The sequence below is a fragment of the Balaenoptera acutorostrata genome, chromosome 6 (assembly GCF_949987535.1).
Source record: "Balaenoptera acutorostrata chromosome 6, mBalAcu1.1, whole genome shotgun sequence".
Taxonomy (NCBI): Eukaryota; Metazoa; Chordata; class Mammalia; order Artiodactyla; family Balaenopteridae; genus Balaenoptera; species Balaenoptera acutorostrata.
Genome location: NC_080069.1, coordinates 22,504,356 through 22,520,093, shown reverse-complemented (window position 1 = coordinate 22,520,093; position 15,738 = coordinate 22,504,356). Strand labels below are relative to the sequence as shown.

Below are 15,738 nucleotides of genomic sequence, written 5' to 3'. Positions count from 1 at the left end.
AAGTTGGTGAATATGTGGACGGTCAGTTGGCGTTAAAAAAAAAATCATTAATCATTGATCTGACTGTGAGGTCAGGAGTGGTGTCCACTGGAAACAGGTTCTCTGTTACCCCTGCCTTTAGTATGTTTTCATGCTTGGACTAAGCTCCACTGTGTGGAGTTTAGGGGCAAGCAGAGAGCTGGCCTGGGCATCAGGGAGATGGAATGCATTAGCATCAGTTGTTGAAGTGACCCTGCTGTGAGGAAGGGGAAACCCTCTTGGATAATCAAAAGGGAAAACTTCTATTCTCCTCTCTTAACGCTGTGACGGACTGACGGGATCCAAGGTAGCAGAATTTGCGGTCGCCCATGCCTAGCTCCTCCTGGCCTGTTCAGTTGAGTCTGGAGAGGTTTGGGGCAACTCTAAAGGAAGCCTTTGTGAGCTAGAGGAGAACTTAGCAATGGCCAGTACAAATGCCATATTTCACACGGAAAGGAAGTGAAGCCGAGAGGTGAAAAACTGGCTGGTAATTAAACACCAAGGGAAAAAGCAATATTGTGCTTAGTCTTCAGAGAATTTTCTTTCTACTTTCATTTCGGCCTCCAGAGAATGAATGATGGTTGTAATGGTGGACCAAACTAACTTGGCCTCCCTCGGACTTAAATTACATACAGGTGCTCAATAAAATATTCGTAAAAGATGTAAACGCTTAGATGAACTTGCAAGAGAGATGGAGAAATGCCCAGGAGCCAGGAATAGGAAGGAAACAGAATTGTGATAGCCCTGGACTGCCAAGGCAGGAACTATCCGGGTGGTTCCACTATGTTTACAGCCATGGAGAACGGCCCAGTTTTCCTGGGAAAAAGTTTAACTGAGACAAAGAGTTGGAATCTGCAGGTGTTGTGCAGTTATGACATGAGCTTTCCAATGGTGAGCTCTTCAGCGGTGTCACCTTGTGGCCGTGGGGCAAACGTGGATGCATCCGTGGGCTCCAGAGTAGAACGAGCACCATTAAGACGAGGACACTTTGGCAAAAGATGGTGCAGGAAAAGGGTAGCTACAGACACATCAATCTTCAGTGTTTTGACGCTGGAATAGCTTACACTGGAGAGGATACCCAGAAGTAGAAAATCCTGATTTTGAGATTACATGAAATAACTAAATATGCTAAAGTTACTGATTCCACTGGAATTGGATGTATTACATTTCCTTCAATCAGGAGAAATAAGGGGTTGAGAAAAAAAATCAAGTTTGGTTTTAGAAAAATGAAGGAATTTACATTTTTTATGCCTTAATATAAGGCCTATGAAATATAACCCCTGCTATGCAAACTATTCTGCTAAGCTTAGTTACATCAGAAGCCTTGGGTTTCAATATCATGCCAGAAGGCAACCCATGAGGCAGAGATCAGAGATGTTGTAGCTAAGGCACCGTGGCTAAGCCCTAGGAGACCTAAGGAAAGAGGGGGGAATTTTCATTCATTAGCCCAGGAGGGTGAGAAGAGGGCTTGCCTGAAGCCTGGCTCAAGGTGGGAAACACAGAAGGCTTTCCCATGAGAAATCAGACTTGGACCCACACCTCAGGAAACCAAATTTACGTTACCAGAATGTTGTGGGGGAATCCTGAGCCCAAGAATCAACGTGAACATTTGACACTGCCTGTTGCAGGAACCCAGTCCTAAAGGGATTCCCACAGAAAACCCAACCCTGCAGTGAAAAATTACAAAGTACACTCAGAGAGGCCCAGGATGAGTGATGAGCTAGTAAACAATGAAGCCAGAAGGATTAAAGATAAAGGAAGAAAAAGCAGTGGTGGGTTTGAAAAGGAACCAAAGAGACCTTCTAGAAATGAAAAATGTAGTAGACGAAATGAGAAAACTTGATGGACAGTAGATTGTGCTTAGCTAAAGATTATAAAAGGACAGGAAATATAAAAGTAGGTGAATAGTTTGGAGGAATCACATAAAGAAATTCAGCATATATCAAGAAGGAGATTTCAAAGGAGACATAAAGGGGAAGGGAGAAACAATATTTTGTGAGATACTGGTAGAGAATTTTACAGAATTGATGGAAGGCATGAATCTTCAGATGTTGGAAATGGCACGGAGGCCCGTTGAGGCTAAAATAAAACTAAATTCACAGCTAGTGATACTTCGGAATGGCAAAGACAAGGGGAAGTATGAAAAGTAGCCGAGGAGGGGAAAGGTCAGATATTACCCACAAAGGAACAGCAGAACTTGTAACAAAACCACAAAAGACAGAGGACAGTACTGTAATTGTCAGTCTAGAATTCTGTACCCAGCTAAGCTATTATTCAAGTGTGAAAGTAACAGGTAATTTTCGACCAAGAGTAAGAGTGTTTACAACCTCAGTTCTTTACCCAAAGAGCGAATGAGAATCAGGAAGAGCTCAGTTGAACCAGGAGGAAGGAGTGAGATGCAGGCAGACTTGGCAAGGAAAGAACTTGGTAACCAGGTTGGCAAATCTAAAGAAATTCTGTTAGTAAAAATCATCAGTAATAATGACCCCTGGGGGTGTACAAATGGAGTGTAACTAAACACTGGGAAGCAATGACTCCAAGGTCTGGTGGCTGGGGGGGTGATTGCAGCTCACAGCACTTCAAGGTGCTTGTATTTGGTTGTATTTGGGAGACTTTGTCAAATTAGGTATGCCTATAAAAAGTAGTAAAGCTAGCCACTTAAGCCTAACTTTCAAACAAGTAAAGGGAGAATAAAGAAAAAAAAAAAGAATAGAAAATAGGAAGAGAGACTTAAGAAGCAAAATTAACACTTTAAAAATAAACCCATCAATTAAGAAACTCATAGGTTAACACATACAAACTTATAAACTAACATGTTAAATTATACGTTGCTTACAAGATTCATGTCTAGTATATAAACATAAAAATCATTAAAAAAATAAAAATATAGAGTAGGACTACATTAACCAAAAGTACTCTGAAATAGGTACATTACTATCAAACTAAATGGTTTTTTAGACAAAGAAGCCTTACATAGTGATGTAAAGACTAGACGATATAATAAACTGGGAGTTTATTGCACCCAGCAACATAGTTTCCAATATATAAGCACAACCTCACAGAATTATTAATGGCTATTTGCCATATACAGTATCAATTAACACATATCTCATTGAAATTGATAAGTGTATTAAAAATTTGGGCAACAAATTGACAAGCTTAATCTAGTGGGCATATATAAACACCTGCACTGAGCAATTAGAGAAAACACATTCTTACCAATCAAATGTGGGACATTTCAGGAATTGACTCTGTACTAGGCTGTAAAGCAAATCTCTTTTTCTTTTTTCACATTTAATTTTCTGTTTATTCCTTGAAATCGTCGTGTTTGTGCAAGCAAATCTCAGTGGTATCAAAGAATTATCATCACACATACTGTTTCGTGACAACAGTGCAATTAAAGCACACCTTTAATAACTCAACCAAAAAAAATTATAAATTACAAGATAACTGAGGTCTGACCAACCACATGGAGATTAAATAAAATAATTTATTTGATGGCTAAATAAGAACTTGAAAAATTCATATTTAATGCATACATTAGAAAAGGAAAAAGAAAATTTATTAGTTAGGAGTATAAAGATTTGAATAGACAGCAACAGAAGGAGAACCTCAAGGACTGGTAAACCTTCCTAAAGACTCTTGAGCTCATGAGGAATCCTTAAGATACAACCTAAAACAACAGCACTATTTCATGTCCAAAATATTGGCAAACATTTTAAAGCCCCCAAACACCAAATGCTGGCAAAGTTGTAGGAGAAATACTTTAACTCAGGCACTTTTGAGACCTAGATGGATGAAAGATTTCAAGGCCCTATGACATCACTAATGCATCCAGGTGGATGCTTTCAAGGTTATTCCCATACATGTACAAGTTGAGGTGTATAAAGATGGTCATTAAACACTCTTTGTATTAGCAAAAATGTGGAAACAATTTACTGCTCCAGAATTGGGAAATGGATAAAGAAATTGCAGTTTGTTTGTACAGTAGACTATTATACAGTAATTACAATAAATGAACTACATCAACATAGGTAATTCCCAAGCTGACTTTGAGTGAAAAAAAGCAACTAGCAAAGATGATCTTTCAGAGAAAATTCTAAAAATATAAAATAATACAAATATGAATTGGAATAGTGTAGTTCTCTGGAGAGGAAAGGACAAATAGGGAAGGGTGTGCTTTAGTTACATTCCAGAATGTCTTATTTTTTAAGTGTTGTAAGTCAAATATGGTAAAATATTTGCGTAAAATCTTGATGTTGTGTACATGGGTACTACTATGTTAATATCTATACTTTTCTCTGCAACATTTCAGTATTAAAAATTGTTAGCTCAAAACTAATTAATACTGAAGAGGAGGCAAGAGGAGATAGGAGCAGTATGAATTTTGGAAGCAAAAAGGCTATATTATTGTTATTTGAAGAAAATCTACATAGAAAATCTAAGGCAATCAACTCAGAAACTCTTATAACTAAGGTAGTTCAGTAAAGTGGCAAGATAAAAGAAAAATATACATAAGGGACAGAATAATGGCCTCCCAAAGATGTCCACGTCCTAAGTCCTGGAACTCAGAGCATGTCACCTTTCACGGAACAGGGACTTGGCAGATGGGACTAAGTTCAGGATTTTGAGATGGGAAATGATCCTGGATGATCCAGGTGGGCCAATGTAATTACAGAGGTCCTTATGAGAGAGAGACAGGAGGGTCAGAGTCACTCAACAGAGATGTGATGGAAACAGAAGTTGGAGTGATACAAGGAAGGCACCATGAGCCAGGGCATGCAGGTGGCCTCCAGAAGCGAGGGAAGGCAAGTAGAAAGACTCTCCCAGAGCCTCCAGAAGGAACACAGCCCTGATGACACATTGATTTTCGGACCTCCGACCTGCGGAACTGTATGATAGTAAATTTGTGTTGTTTCACGCTGTTTGTGCTAACATGTTACAGCAACAACAGGAAATTAGTACAATACGTAGAAATATAATACTTTTCCTATAATAAATGCAGTTCTCTCTCCATCATCCTATCCCAATTTTTAAATGGAACTTATCAGGATGGAAGAGAAATAGCCATGAAATTGAGAAACTTGCCCCCCTGTCAAAGTAACATTTGTTATTCTTGATGTCAAAATGTATTTCAGTCATCATAATTTAATGCGTGTGACTTTGACATAGCAGCAGGCCAAGATCAGTGAGGTGGGGGGCAAGGTTAGAAGTGAATAGAGGCAGCTGGGAACACCCTCTGTGGAGGTGACTTTCTGGCAGAGAATTGACTTACGAGAAATAGAAAAGATCAGAGGACTAGGGGTTCTTGGCTGACTGCACGATAAGGGATCAGTTGGGTGTGTTTTAGGAAGAACAAGGGACCCCCCTCCCTTCCAGTGGGCAGAATGTGGGAAGGGAAAGAACATTCCAGAAGCCTTGATACCATGGGTATAACTTAGCTTTTCTTCATTATCTGTCTTTCTGATTTCTTCCTGAAGGCTTGCTTTTACTCACCTGCCTAGGGAGGGAGCTATGAATGTATGAAATTACCATGTTATCGACCCACAGTTTTGGTCTCTCTGAGCTTCCTGCAGAGCATGAAGGAGGCTGATTCAAGGCCTCAGTCGGGACATGGGTGCTGTCTGTGGACATCCTGCCCTTTTGTCCATTCCCAACTGGACAGGCCTCTTATATGCCATTGCACTCAGAACCTCCCCAGGTATCCTTTCCAGTCCTACCATGCCCTCCAGCGATGCTTCTCAGTGTTGTTTCGGGTCTGCTCTAAGTTCATTCTTGGATGGGTTTCGTTCACTGGAATTGTTGCTTTTCTTTCTCCTCAGCGCTTCAGAGCAGGGACTCTTAGCTCGGGCTGCACACTTAAGAGTTTTGACAAATTGCGCAGCTGGATGTGTGTTATAAGCTTCCAGGTGACCCCAATGTGAAGACACTGTTGAACCCCACTGGTTTAGACGGTGTAGGATCGAGAAGAGTTGGCAAGAACTCCCCATGTGGACTAGATCACTTCACTAGATTCTCCTTCGTTTTTTGTAGATTGAGGAAGGTGTGGCTTCAGGAGTGAGTGTTCATCTGGTTGAGAGTGAAGGGAATCTGGATAAATTGGGGAGGAAATCAGTGGAAGGCTTACCCCGGGGTCTGAGCAAAACTGAGGGTGGTTGCCAGCACTCTGGGAAGGATGCTTTCAAGAGAGTGGTCCCCTTCCCCTTTGCCTGACATCTCCACCTCCCCTCTACCTGCTTGTCCGTGATTTGTTCACCTGGTCTCACCTTGCCCATCCCTCCTCAGCAGGCATTTCCTGACCCCAGGACTACACTTGTAATGCTGTGCAACCATCACTGCTCTCTAGTTGCAGACACTTTCATCACCCCAAAGTGAGACCCCATACCCATTAAGAGTCACTCCCTAATTTCCCTTCCCCCAGCCTCTGGCAGCCACTAATCTATTTTCTGTCTCTGGATTTACCTATTCTGTACATTTCACATAAACAGATATAGCCAAGAGGGCTTTAAAGATTAAATCAACTGTGTAAGGTGCTTGATTCCAGTACCTGTGGATTTCTTTAGTCCGTGTTAGCTAGTGTTGATAAAGCATCGGAAAGGGAGATACCAGCACCATCTCTGGATTAAGCCTAATAGATGGTTTCACAGCGCCCTACCCGCTGGGACAAGGTTAACATCAGGGCTCTCTGTGCCCACGTGGCGCGCGAACAGGCACGAGCCCATCTGCCCTATTCTGCATTTCTCAAAAAGGAGCCTTCCTGAGGGACACGGAAAGACTAAGTCTAAACCGCTGTCAATTTGTCAGTCGGGTGTAGGAGAAGCTGTTGGTGGGAACAGTGAAGAAGAACTCCACGTTTCCATACCCATTCGATGTAAAAAAGATATTCTTGAAAAGAAGCAGACACTAAGGGTCTATATTTAGAGTAACTGGACAGTCCTGGACTCTCCCCAGGTTTCCTTCTAAGTTGTACAAAAGGAACTGTCTCCTTAACTTTCTCCTCTGAGTGCTTCCCTCCCTTTCTTCCCTTTCTAGACAAATGTTTTTTCCATGTTGAAGAAGATCCTTCTATATCTTTCAAGATTTTTAGCCAATCGATGGAGACGTCCCAAGTTGATGTATGCAAATGGAGGAAGGTGGTAGCAGAACTACTCTCAAGCCAGTCCCCCAAATGGATGAGATAAGAGCCAGCAGCAACCATCCTGTCTCGGCCCTCAGAACCCCTGGGCCTGCTCCTTTTAGGTGTTTGCTAGTCAGCTTGGAGACACAGATCCTTACACTCTTGCCTTTACATGAAGCCATTGCCTGTGTCTCCCAGGAAGGCATGGTTTGTCAAAGGCCTTTGGAAAAACTGTCATCAGGGTAGAGATGAGAATTATAATTAAACTTATGCCAGGAAGAAGAGATCATGGTGATTTAATCTGTCATTTGCTATTTTAAATTATAATTTGATGACTATTTTATATGCCCTACTGTGCATTTTAGTGTTATGAGACCTTAATGAAGCATTTGAATCTTAAGCAACTTGTAAGTGCTTGGGCTCTGGCCAGAACATAGTGAAACAATGTGTTCGCTGTAATCTGGGCAGCCCGGATTATACCAAAGTAACCGCTTCAGAATGTCAAATCAGATCTCATTTTGTTTTCAAAGATGCCGGGTCTAGCGCAGGAGCGTCAGGAATGCAGGTCTCTCCAAGTTGAGCTTGTGCTGTTAATGAACAGCCCTGACATCCAAGATGTCACCCTGCTTGATTCAGCCTCTTTTCAGGTGTTTGTCATCGACATTTTAGTTACCTTCCAGCTTTGTGTCATCAGTAAGAATTCTGTTCCTCAACTTGAGTGCACTGAGAAAGGGGTTGGCTAGCAGAGAATCAAGGTAGAACCTAATGATGTTGTTAATAATATTCATAAATAGTAATCAGTACTGGTTACTGACACCTCTCTAGACCGATATCTATCCACTCTCCCCTGTGAAGGAAAACTGTCCCTTCATCTTGAAATTCACAACCTCCCACCTCCTCAGCTATCTCCTATCACCCAACATCTGAGCCATCACTCATCCTGTGACACTTATCCCCAGGGTCCACTAGGCATCCTGTAATTTTTCATCCAATTAAATCAGTAATACAGATATGTGCCATCTTTCAATGTTTCACTTCATTAAAAAAGAAAAAAAGAATAGGGACCAACCAGAAATCAAGCCAAAAGATTTAGAACTTGAATATGCTTTATAGGCTTTTTCGATTGCTCTATTATCTTGGTTTTGTCTGTAGTAAGTTCATCTCATGATTGATTGTCTTGTCTGTCTAGCCTTAGTGGGTTTCTTTGGTGTTGTGGAATTTTAGTGTGCATGTTTATCTTGACAGAGAGTATCCCCCAGCCCCTGACCTACACCACACACACACACACACACACACACACACACACACCCCCTTACCCTACACCACACACACACACACACACACACACCCTTACCCCTCCCCACCGCTGTCTGCCTTACCTCCTCTCGTTCCCAGTGGCCTTTGTCACCAGCTGAGAAGCGCTTGCCTGTGGTTGAACTGGAACCCCATGTTCCTGGGCAGTGTTTCCAGCCCCACTAGCTCTGTATTTCAGGTACTTTTAGGCCCTGTTTTCTTTCCTGTGTGCGAGCCCTGGACGGCTTCTTCCTGCTCCTGCCCTGGGTGCAGTGGGCAGCAACACTCAACCTTGTTATTTTTATTCTGTTCAGACCAATGATTAGCTTGTTTTTGAGGATATCTCTGTTTTGTCACATGCTTTCTTTTTCTACTTTCCTTATTGCGGCTTGTGCCTGATGGTGTGGTAGAAGGGAGGATGGACTTTCTGAATATGAATTTGCATCATAAATTTAGGGAGATTAGATTTAGTGCTTTCAAAAAGAAGTAAAGTTGATTCTCATTATTTGCAGATTCCATATTTGCAAGTTTGCTTATTACCTAAAATGTATTTTTAACCCCCAAATCAGTTCTCACAGCACTTTCATGGTCATTCATAGACATGCCCAGAGCAGTGAAAATTTTGAATTGCCCAATGCACACATGCACACATTCCCAGCTGAGCTTGAACAAAATGACACTCTGCCTAATGTCCCAACTCATACTGTAAACAAATGTCCTTTTCGTGGTCTATTTAGTCCCATGTTTTTTGCATTTTTGTACTTTTTGTTGGTAATTTGCCATTTAAAATGCCCCCAATAATGGTGCTGAAGTGCTGTCTGGTGTCCTAAGCACAAGATGTGCCTTATGGAGAAAGCATGTGTGTTAGATAAGCTTCCTTCAGACACAAGTTATTGGTCTGTTGGTCATGAGATCGATGTTAATGAATCAACAATACTTATTAAATAAGGTGTCTTTAAACAGAGCACAATAAAACAAGGTTCTTTATTGATCGGTTGATTAGAACGCTGTGACCAGAGGCTCACAGGAACCTAACCCTGTGTTTCTCCAGCAGCAGTGATTCCGTATTCGCTCATTCAGTGTTTGAGGCAACATTCTAGAACAAAATTACCCCAAATAACGAGAATGGGCTATACCTATGTGAGAGAAAAATCAAAACCTTCCCCAAGAAGGAGCCCCAGGCAGCCTTCTCTCCTAGCCCTCATGGACGTTTGCTCCTCTCTGACTGTTCTCCTTTGCAGGGTACTTTCTGAATTTCCTGGAGCCGGTGAACAACATCACCATAGTCCAAGGCCAGACAGCGATTCTGCACTGCAAGGTGGCCGGAAACCCGCCGCCCAGCGTGCGGTGGCTGAAGAACGACGCCCCGGTCGTGCAGGAGCCCCGGCGTATCATCATCCGCAAGACGGAATACGGTTCTCGGCTGCGGATCCAGGACCTGGACACGACGGACACCGGCTACTACCAGTGCGTGGCCACCAATGGGGTGAAGACCATCACCGCCACTGGCGTCCTGTTCGTGCGGCTCGGTGAGTGGGGACACTCCCCGGTGTGCTGCTTATCAGATAGGAAAGTCCCCAGCCACCGAGCAGCAGATGAATGTGCAGTTTGAAACTGAACACACACAAGTCAGCAGAGAGGAAATCAATAAAACCCTTCCCCGAGGCCTTTCCCATTGTGCACGAGGTCCTGGCTTAACCTGTTACCCATTTACTAGTAATAAAAGAAAATAGGCGCAGATGGAGAGGTCTGTAAACCTGGAGTGCAGAACATAATCTCAGGCAGGCTGTGTGTCAGGAGGTCACCCCACGGGGAGGCTGGCCACGCACGCTTCAAGCCCAGGCGATCCAGACAGGCACCCACCCACCCACCCACAGAAACCCAGCCCGGCCCAGAGGATGGGCAGGGGGCAGAGCGTGAGGACAATTTTGTACTCTTGCGCTCGTCACAGGTGGCATGAAGCAATTAAATGGCAGGCGGGAATATGTCCCTTTCATCCCAGTTCTGTGGAGGTCCCTGCAATGCCCCAGCCGTTCTGTCACCAGTAAGACAGATCTTGTGAATCAAGTTTAGATGAGAAGAGAGAAAAGACAGCAAAAACTCCCAAAATATCTCCTGACATTTCTGCATCAACACAGAGCACCCCTTCCATCCTTGGTGGTTTCCCCCATCCTTGGCATATAATATTGGGCAGGGGCAGAGCTGGAGGCCGAAGGCCGCTCACCACAAATGAGCACCCTGGGCTGCGGTTGCCTTTACCACGGGCTGGATTGGAAAAAAAATTTATTCCAAATCATGAAGTATTAATAACTTGTCTTTTTTCTTTTCCTTTAGGTCCAACACACAGCCCAAATCATAACTTTCAGTAAGTATTTGCTTTCCTCAAACCATTTTCTCATTCTTTGTGGGCTTCCGTTATGTAAGAACCCCGGCTTTAAATCGGGCAAACACATGTTTCTGCTGAATTTGCTAGAAGTTGGCTGGACTTCACACAAGGATGGCAATGTGCTTGCTTTTGGCTGGAAAACTGTTATATTTTCCATGTTGAGTGTTAGGGAAAAAGTCATAAAAGCAGGCAAAGTTAATTGCTTTCAGAGATCGTGACCTTGCAGGGCAATTGGAGGCAGTGTAAGTGTACATACCAGGTTGCCGGGGCTGCCAGGACCCTGGTGTCCCGGACACATTTAAAACAGGGAGGCAGTACCCTGAAGTCCCAGCGCCGCCCTAACTGCATCGCCAGCTGCAGTCTACAAAATGTATGCCTGTCAAGCCTCGGGGAACCTCCACCATAGGTGGGGTCTCAGACCCACTTCAGAAGACTGAGGCTCAGAGCCTGGCTCAGGGGTCTTCACCCACCTGCAGGCAGGTTCTGGCTGTGAACTCAGGCCTCTTGTTTCCTGGTGTAACGTCTTTTCTCCTCCGGACCTCTCGCATCCATGAGAATCACTCTTTTCAGCACCTGTGTTCGAGGTTAGCCATGGCTGTTGGATTCCTCATTTTCTATTCAGGCATATCAGAAAGCCTTTGCTTCACATCTGAAAGTTCTGAGCAGTGGCGCAGACGCTGTGCTGGTCAGCCAAGCAGCGTTTGCTTCTCTGTGTCCCCCTGCTGCCTCGTAAACCCTGGCCATTGGGGTGAGGTGGGTGGGCAGGGGCCCCTCTTAGCTTACATCAGGTGCCACTTGCAGAAGGCAGATTTTTGAGAGCTTTCTGTGCTGAGCCGTAGTGTCCAAGCATTTCTCCTTAATAATCATTCATGCATAGAGTGAGAAAAGAAGAAATTGCATCCAGGGCACATCTGTGAGGCTTTCGAAAAGGTATAAGTCATTCAAAAGTTGAATTCTTATTTTCGTTTATATCTATATCTTATGTTGTCTGTTTATGTATAATTAAATTAAATATTATATAACATAAACATATATATATTGCGAAATATATGAATAAATAATTTACACATAATTATAATGTAATTTATTGAATATATAAATATCAAATATACTTACCTATTTAATTTTATATACAATTAAAATTTTTTTCTATTTTTTTAAAAATTTATTTTATCGAAGTATAATTGATTTACAATGTTGTGTTAGCTTACATTTTACTGTGCTAGCCTATCTTTCCATCCGTTTCCATTCCTCAGTTGTCTTATTTCTTTTATTCATTTCACAATAATTTGCAGATATTTGTACACTTATCCTGAAATATTTTGGATATCATTATGGATTATGATATCATTTAGAAATATTATGGAAATCATTAACAAGAGTTCAACATCTGTGTACTTACTATTCTTGTTTCTTCTTTTTGAGTTAAAACTTACATTAAGTATTCTATTAATAAGGCCCAAACAATGCAAAAACCTCTGCAATCTAACCCTTATCCAGGTGCAGAACATTCCTATCACTCTAGAAAGTTCCATCATGCAACTTCTTGATCACTTCCTCTCCTCCCCAGGCAACAACTGTTCTGATTTTTTTCTACCATGAGCTAGTTTTACGTGTTTTAGAACTTCATAGAAATGAAACCCTACAATACATAGCCACCTGAGCCTGGTTTCCTTCACTTGATGTGATTCTCTCGAGAGTCATCTATGCTGTACATGTTTCACTAGACTGCTGCTATTTATTGCCAAATAGTGTTCCCTTGTGTGACTATATCAGTTAGTTTATCCATTTTCCTCTTGATGGACACCTGAGCAGGTTGCATCTTTTGACATTGATGAATAAGCTGCTTTGGATAGTCTCATACAAGTGTTTTGTGGACATGTATTTTCATTTCTGCCAGGTAAATACCTAGGGTCAAAGTGCTGACTTATAGGATATGTGTGTGCTGAGTTTTGTAAGAAATACCAGACCTTTTCCTAAGGTGATTGTACCACTCTGTACTCCCACCAGCAGGTAGGAAAGTTATGGTCACTGCATTGTTTGCCAACATTTGATCTGGTTGGTCTTTCTAAGTTGAGCCATTCTGATGTGTGTGTAGTGGTTCAAGTGATCTTTATGTCATTCTGACTTCTTAAAAAAGTAGTTTTTATTAGTTGTTTTAAATTTTCAAGCAAATGCATTTTAGACAGTGAAGTTTCCTCTGAATACCATTTTGGCTACATCTTTTTCCCCTCCAGGCAACATAAGCTTTTGTTTTTTGTTATTTTCTGATTTTTGTTGTATTATTATCAGTGAATTTGGGATGTATTTTACAGTTGGTAGTTGGTTGAGATTTTCTTTGTGGCCAATTAGATATGGTAAATTTTTGTGAATATTTCCTGTTGTTTCAAAAAATAAATGTGCTGTGATGGTAGCCAGTACACAATATTTCAATTCATATATTAAATCACATATGTTAAGTGTGTTATTAAAAGTGTCTATATTTTTTGTTCACATTGGTTACAGATATCTGAAAATATATGAAAGTTGTCTATACTCATTTCGGATTTGCCAATTTCTATCAGTTTTCTATTTCTTTAAATTTTGAGTTTATGTTCTTAAATACCTCCAGGTTTGAGACTATATAGCTTTTGTTTCGTTTTGTCTTGTTTTTAAGTCTCTTTTGAGGCTTTTTGCCTTGAATTCGATTTTGCCTAGCAATAATATTGCTCCACCTACTTTCTTTTTATTTGCATTTGCTAGAAAGCTGTTTTACTATTCCTGTCCCACTTTTTCCCTCAACCTTTTTGTGTTCTGTTTTATGTAAGTCTCTTGTAAATAGCATATAAGTGCAGTTTTTTTAGAGGTGGGTGAGGAGGGGGCTTTGCCAATCTGGAAGTCCAGGTTAATACATGTAGGTTAAGTTCATTTTAACAAATATACAATACTCCATTCTGTGAGTCAGTCTCACTTTAATTGTCCATGTGTCTACTCAGTGAAGGTTAGTTGTTTTCACTGATGCAGACCATCTTATGTAAACATCTTTCCATGTCTACTTGTCCCAGTGGGCCAGAGTCCTCCAGCAGTAGAAGTCTGGGAGTGGAATTGCAGGTATGCACTTCCCACCTCTACCATGTATGGTCAGATTGCCCTCCAAAGTGATAAAGGACTTCCTAGTCCCACCGGCAAAGCATGAGTTCTTATTTCCCCATGTTTTCCAGCACGTGGTATTATCAGAACTCAAAATTTTGCCAATATCTTGGGTGTCGGTTGTAAGTTATAGTAATTTTACATTAGATTTCACCAGTAAACAGTGAAGTTGAACATATTTGTATTGGTTTAATAACCATTGGATTGCCAGTTCAAATACAGTCCATTCTTATTTATAGACTCCATACTTGCAAATTTTCTTACTCAGTAAAGTTTCTTTGTAACCCCCAAATCAATACTCAGGATGTTTCCATGGTCACTCATGGATATGCACACAACAGTGAAAACTTTGAGTTGCCCAGTGCATGCGTTCCCAGCTGAGGTCTGCCATCTTGTTTCAGCTCTCCTGCTGTGCACAAGTGTGCTTTTCTGGGTCTGTTTATATTTTGTACTTTTCGTTGGTGATTTTGATGTTTAGAATGGCCCCAAGCACAGTGCTGAAGTGCTGTCTTATGTTCCTAAGCACCAGAAGGCTGTAATGTGCCTTGTGGAGGAAATACGTCAGATAAGCTTCATTCAAGCATGAGTTACAGTGCTGTTGGCCCCAAGCTTATTATTAATGAATCACCAACCACATTAAATAAGACATCTTTAAACAGAAACACACATAAAACAAGGTTATGTATTGATTGGTTGATGAAAACGTTATGACCACAGACTTGCAGAAAAGTATCTCTTTATTTGCCTTAGGAACAATGGCTCAGTATTTGCTAATTCAGTGTTTGTGGCAACTTTATAGAAAATGACTGTCACAGACAACCAGAGTCGACTGTATTTTGTCCATTTTTCATTAGGACGTTTGTCTTTTTCATATTGATTTGCAAGAGTCTTAAAATATATTCTAGATACAATTTTTACACAGTTTCTACTCCATCTAGAATTGATTTTTATGCTGGTATCAGCTAGGGTTCTACTGTAATATTTTCCTATCTCAGTGGCCTAGTGCCTTGGCATCATCTAATGAATAGCCACATCTGTAATCATTAAATTTAATGTCACTTCTGTCATCTGTGAAATTTCTATACATGCGGATCTGCTTCTAGGCTCTCTATTCTGTTCTAGTAACTTTTGTGCCTGGAATAAATACCACAATATTCTAACACTATATCTTTGTAATATATCTTGCTATATGTAGAGAAATATTTTTGCTTATTACTATGGATTAAATTGTGCCCCCCCACCAAATTCAGATATTGAAGCTTTAACCCCCCTTCATGGGACTGTATTGAAGATAGGGCCTTTAAGTAGGTAATTAAGATTAAATGAGGTCTTAAGGGTGGGTCCCTGATCTGATAGGGCTGGTGTCCTTATAAGAAGAGGAAGATACATCAGAGATTGCTGTCTCTCCTTTCTGCCATGTGGGGACACAGTGAGAAGGTGGCTGTCTGAAAGCTGGGAACTAAATAGGGTTGCACTTTGATATTGAACTTAACCTCCAGAACTGTGAGAAGTCATTGTCTGTTGTTTAAGCCCCCCCTTCTGTGGTGTTTGTTATGGCAGCCTAAGCTGGCTAATACTGCTACCTTATTACTATACCATTTTTCTAAATTATCTTGACTGTTATCTTTTATTCTTCCATATGAATTTTATCAGTTTGTATTTTTATTGGAATTGCATAGAAGTTTGATTTTTACAGTTACTTTTTCAGATACAAAGGTGATTGTGTAGTTTTTCCTCCTTTCAACGTATTAACATTACGGTATGTAATAGAGTTCCTATTACTGGGTCACTTCAC

General features: G+C 41.3%; 1 protein-coding gene across 2 annotated transcripts in view; it reads left to right on the top strand.

Moving 5' to 3' along the window:
- ROR2 (receptor tyrosine kinase like orphan receptor 2) overlaps positions 1–15,738 on the top strand; it is a 220,253-nt gene that overhangs the window by 180,679 nt on the left and 23,836 nt on the right. For both annotated transcript variants that reach the window (XR_009008652.1, XM_057548718.1), the window contains exons 3-4: positions 9,670–9,957; positions 10,763–10,793. Coding sequence is in view for 1 of the 2 variants with exons in the window: in XM_057548718.1 (XP_057404701.1) it covers positions 9,670–9,957; positions 10,763–10,793 (319 nt within the window). In the remaining variant the exon portion in view is untranslated. The remainder of the gene's footprint in view (positions 1–9,669; positions 9,958–10,762; positions 10,794–15,738) is intronic.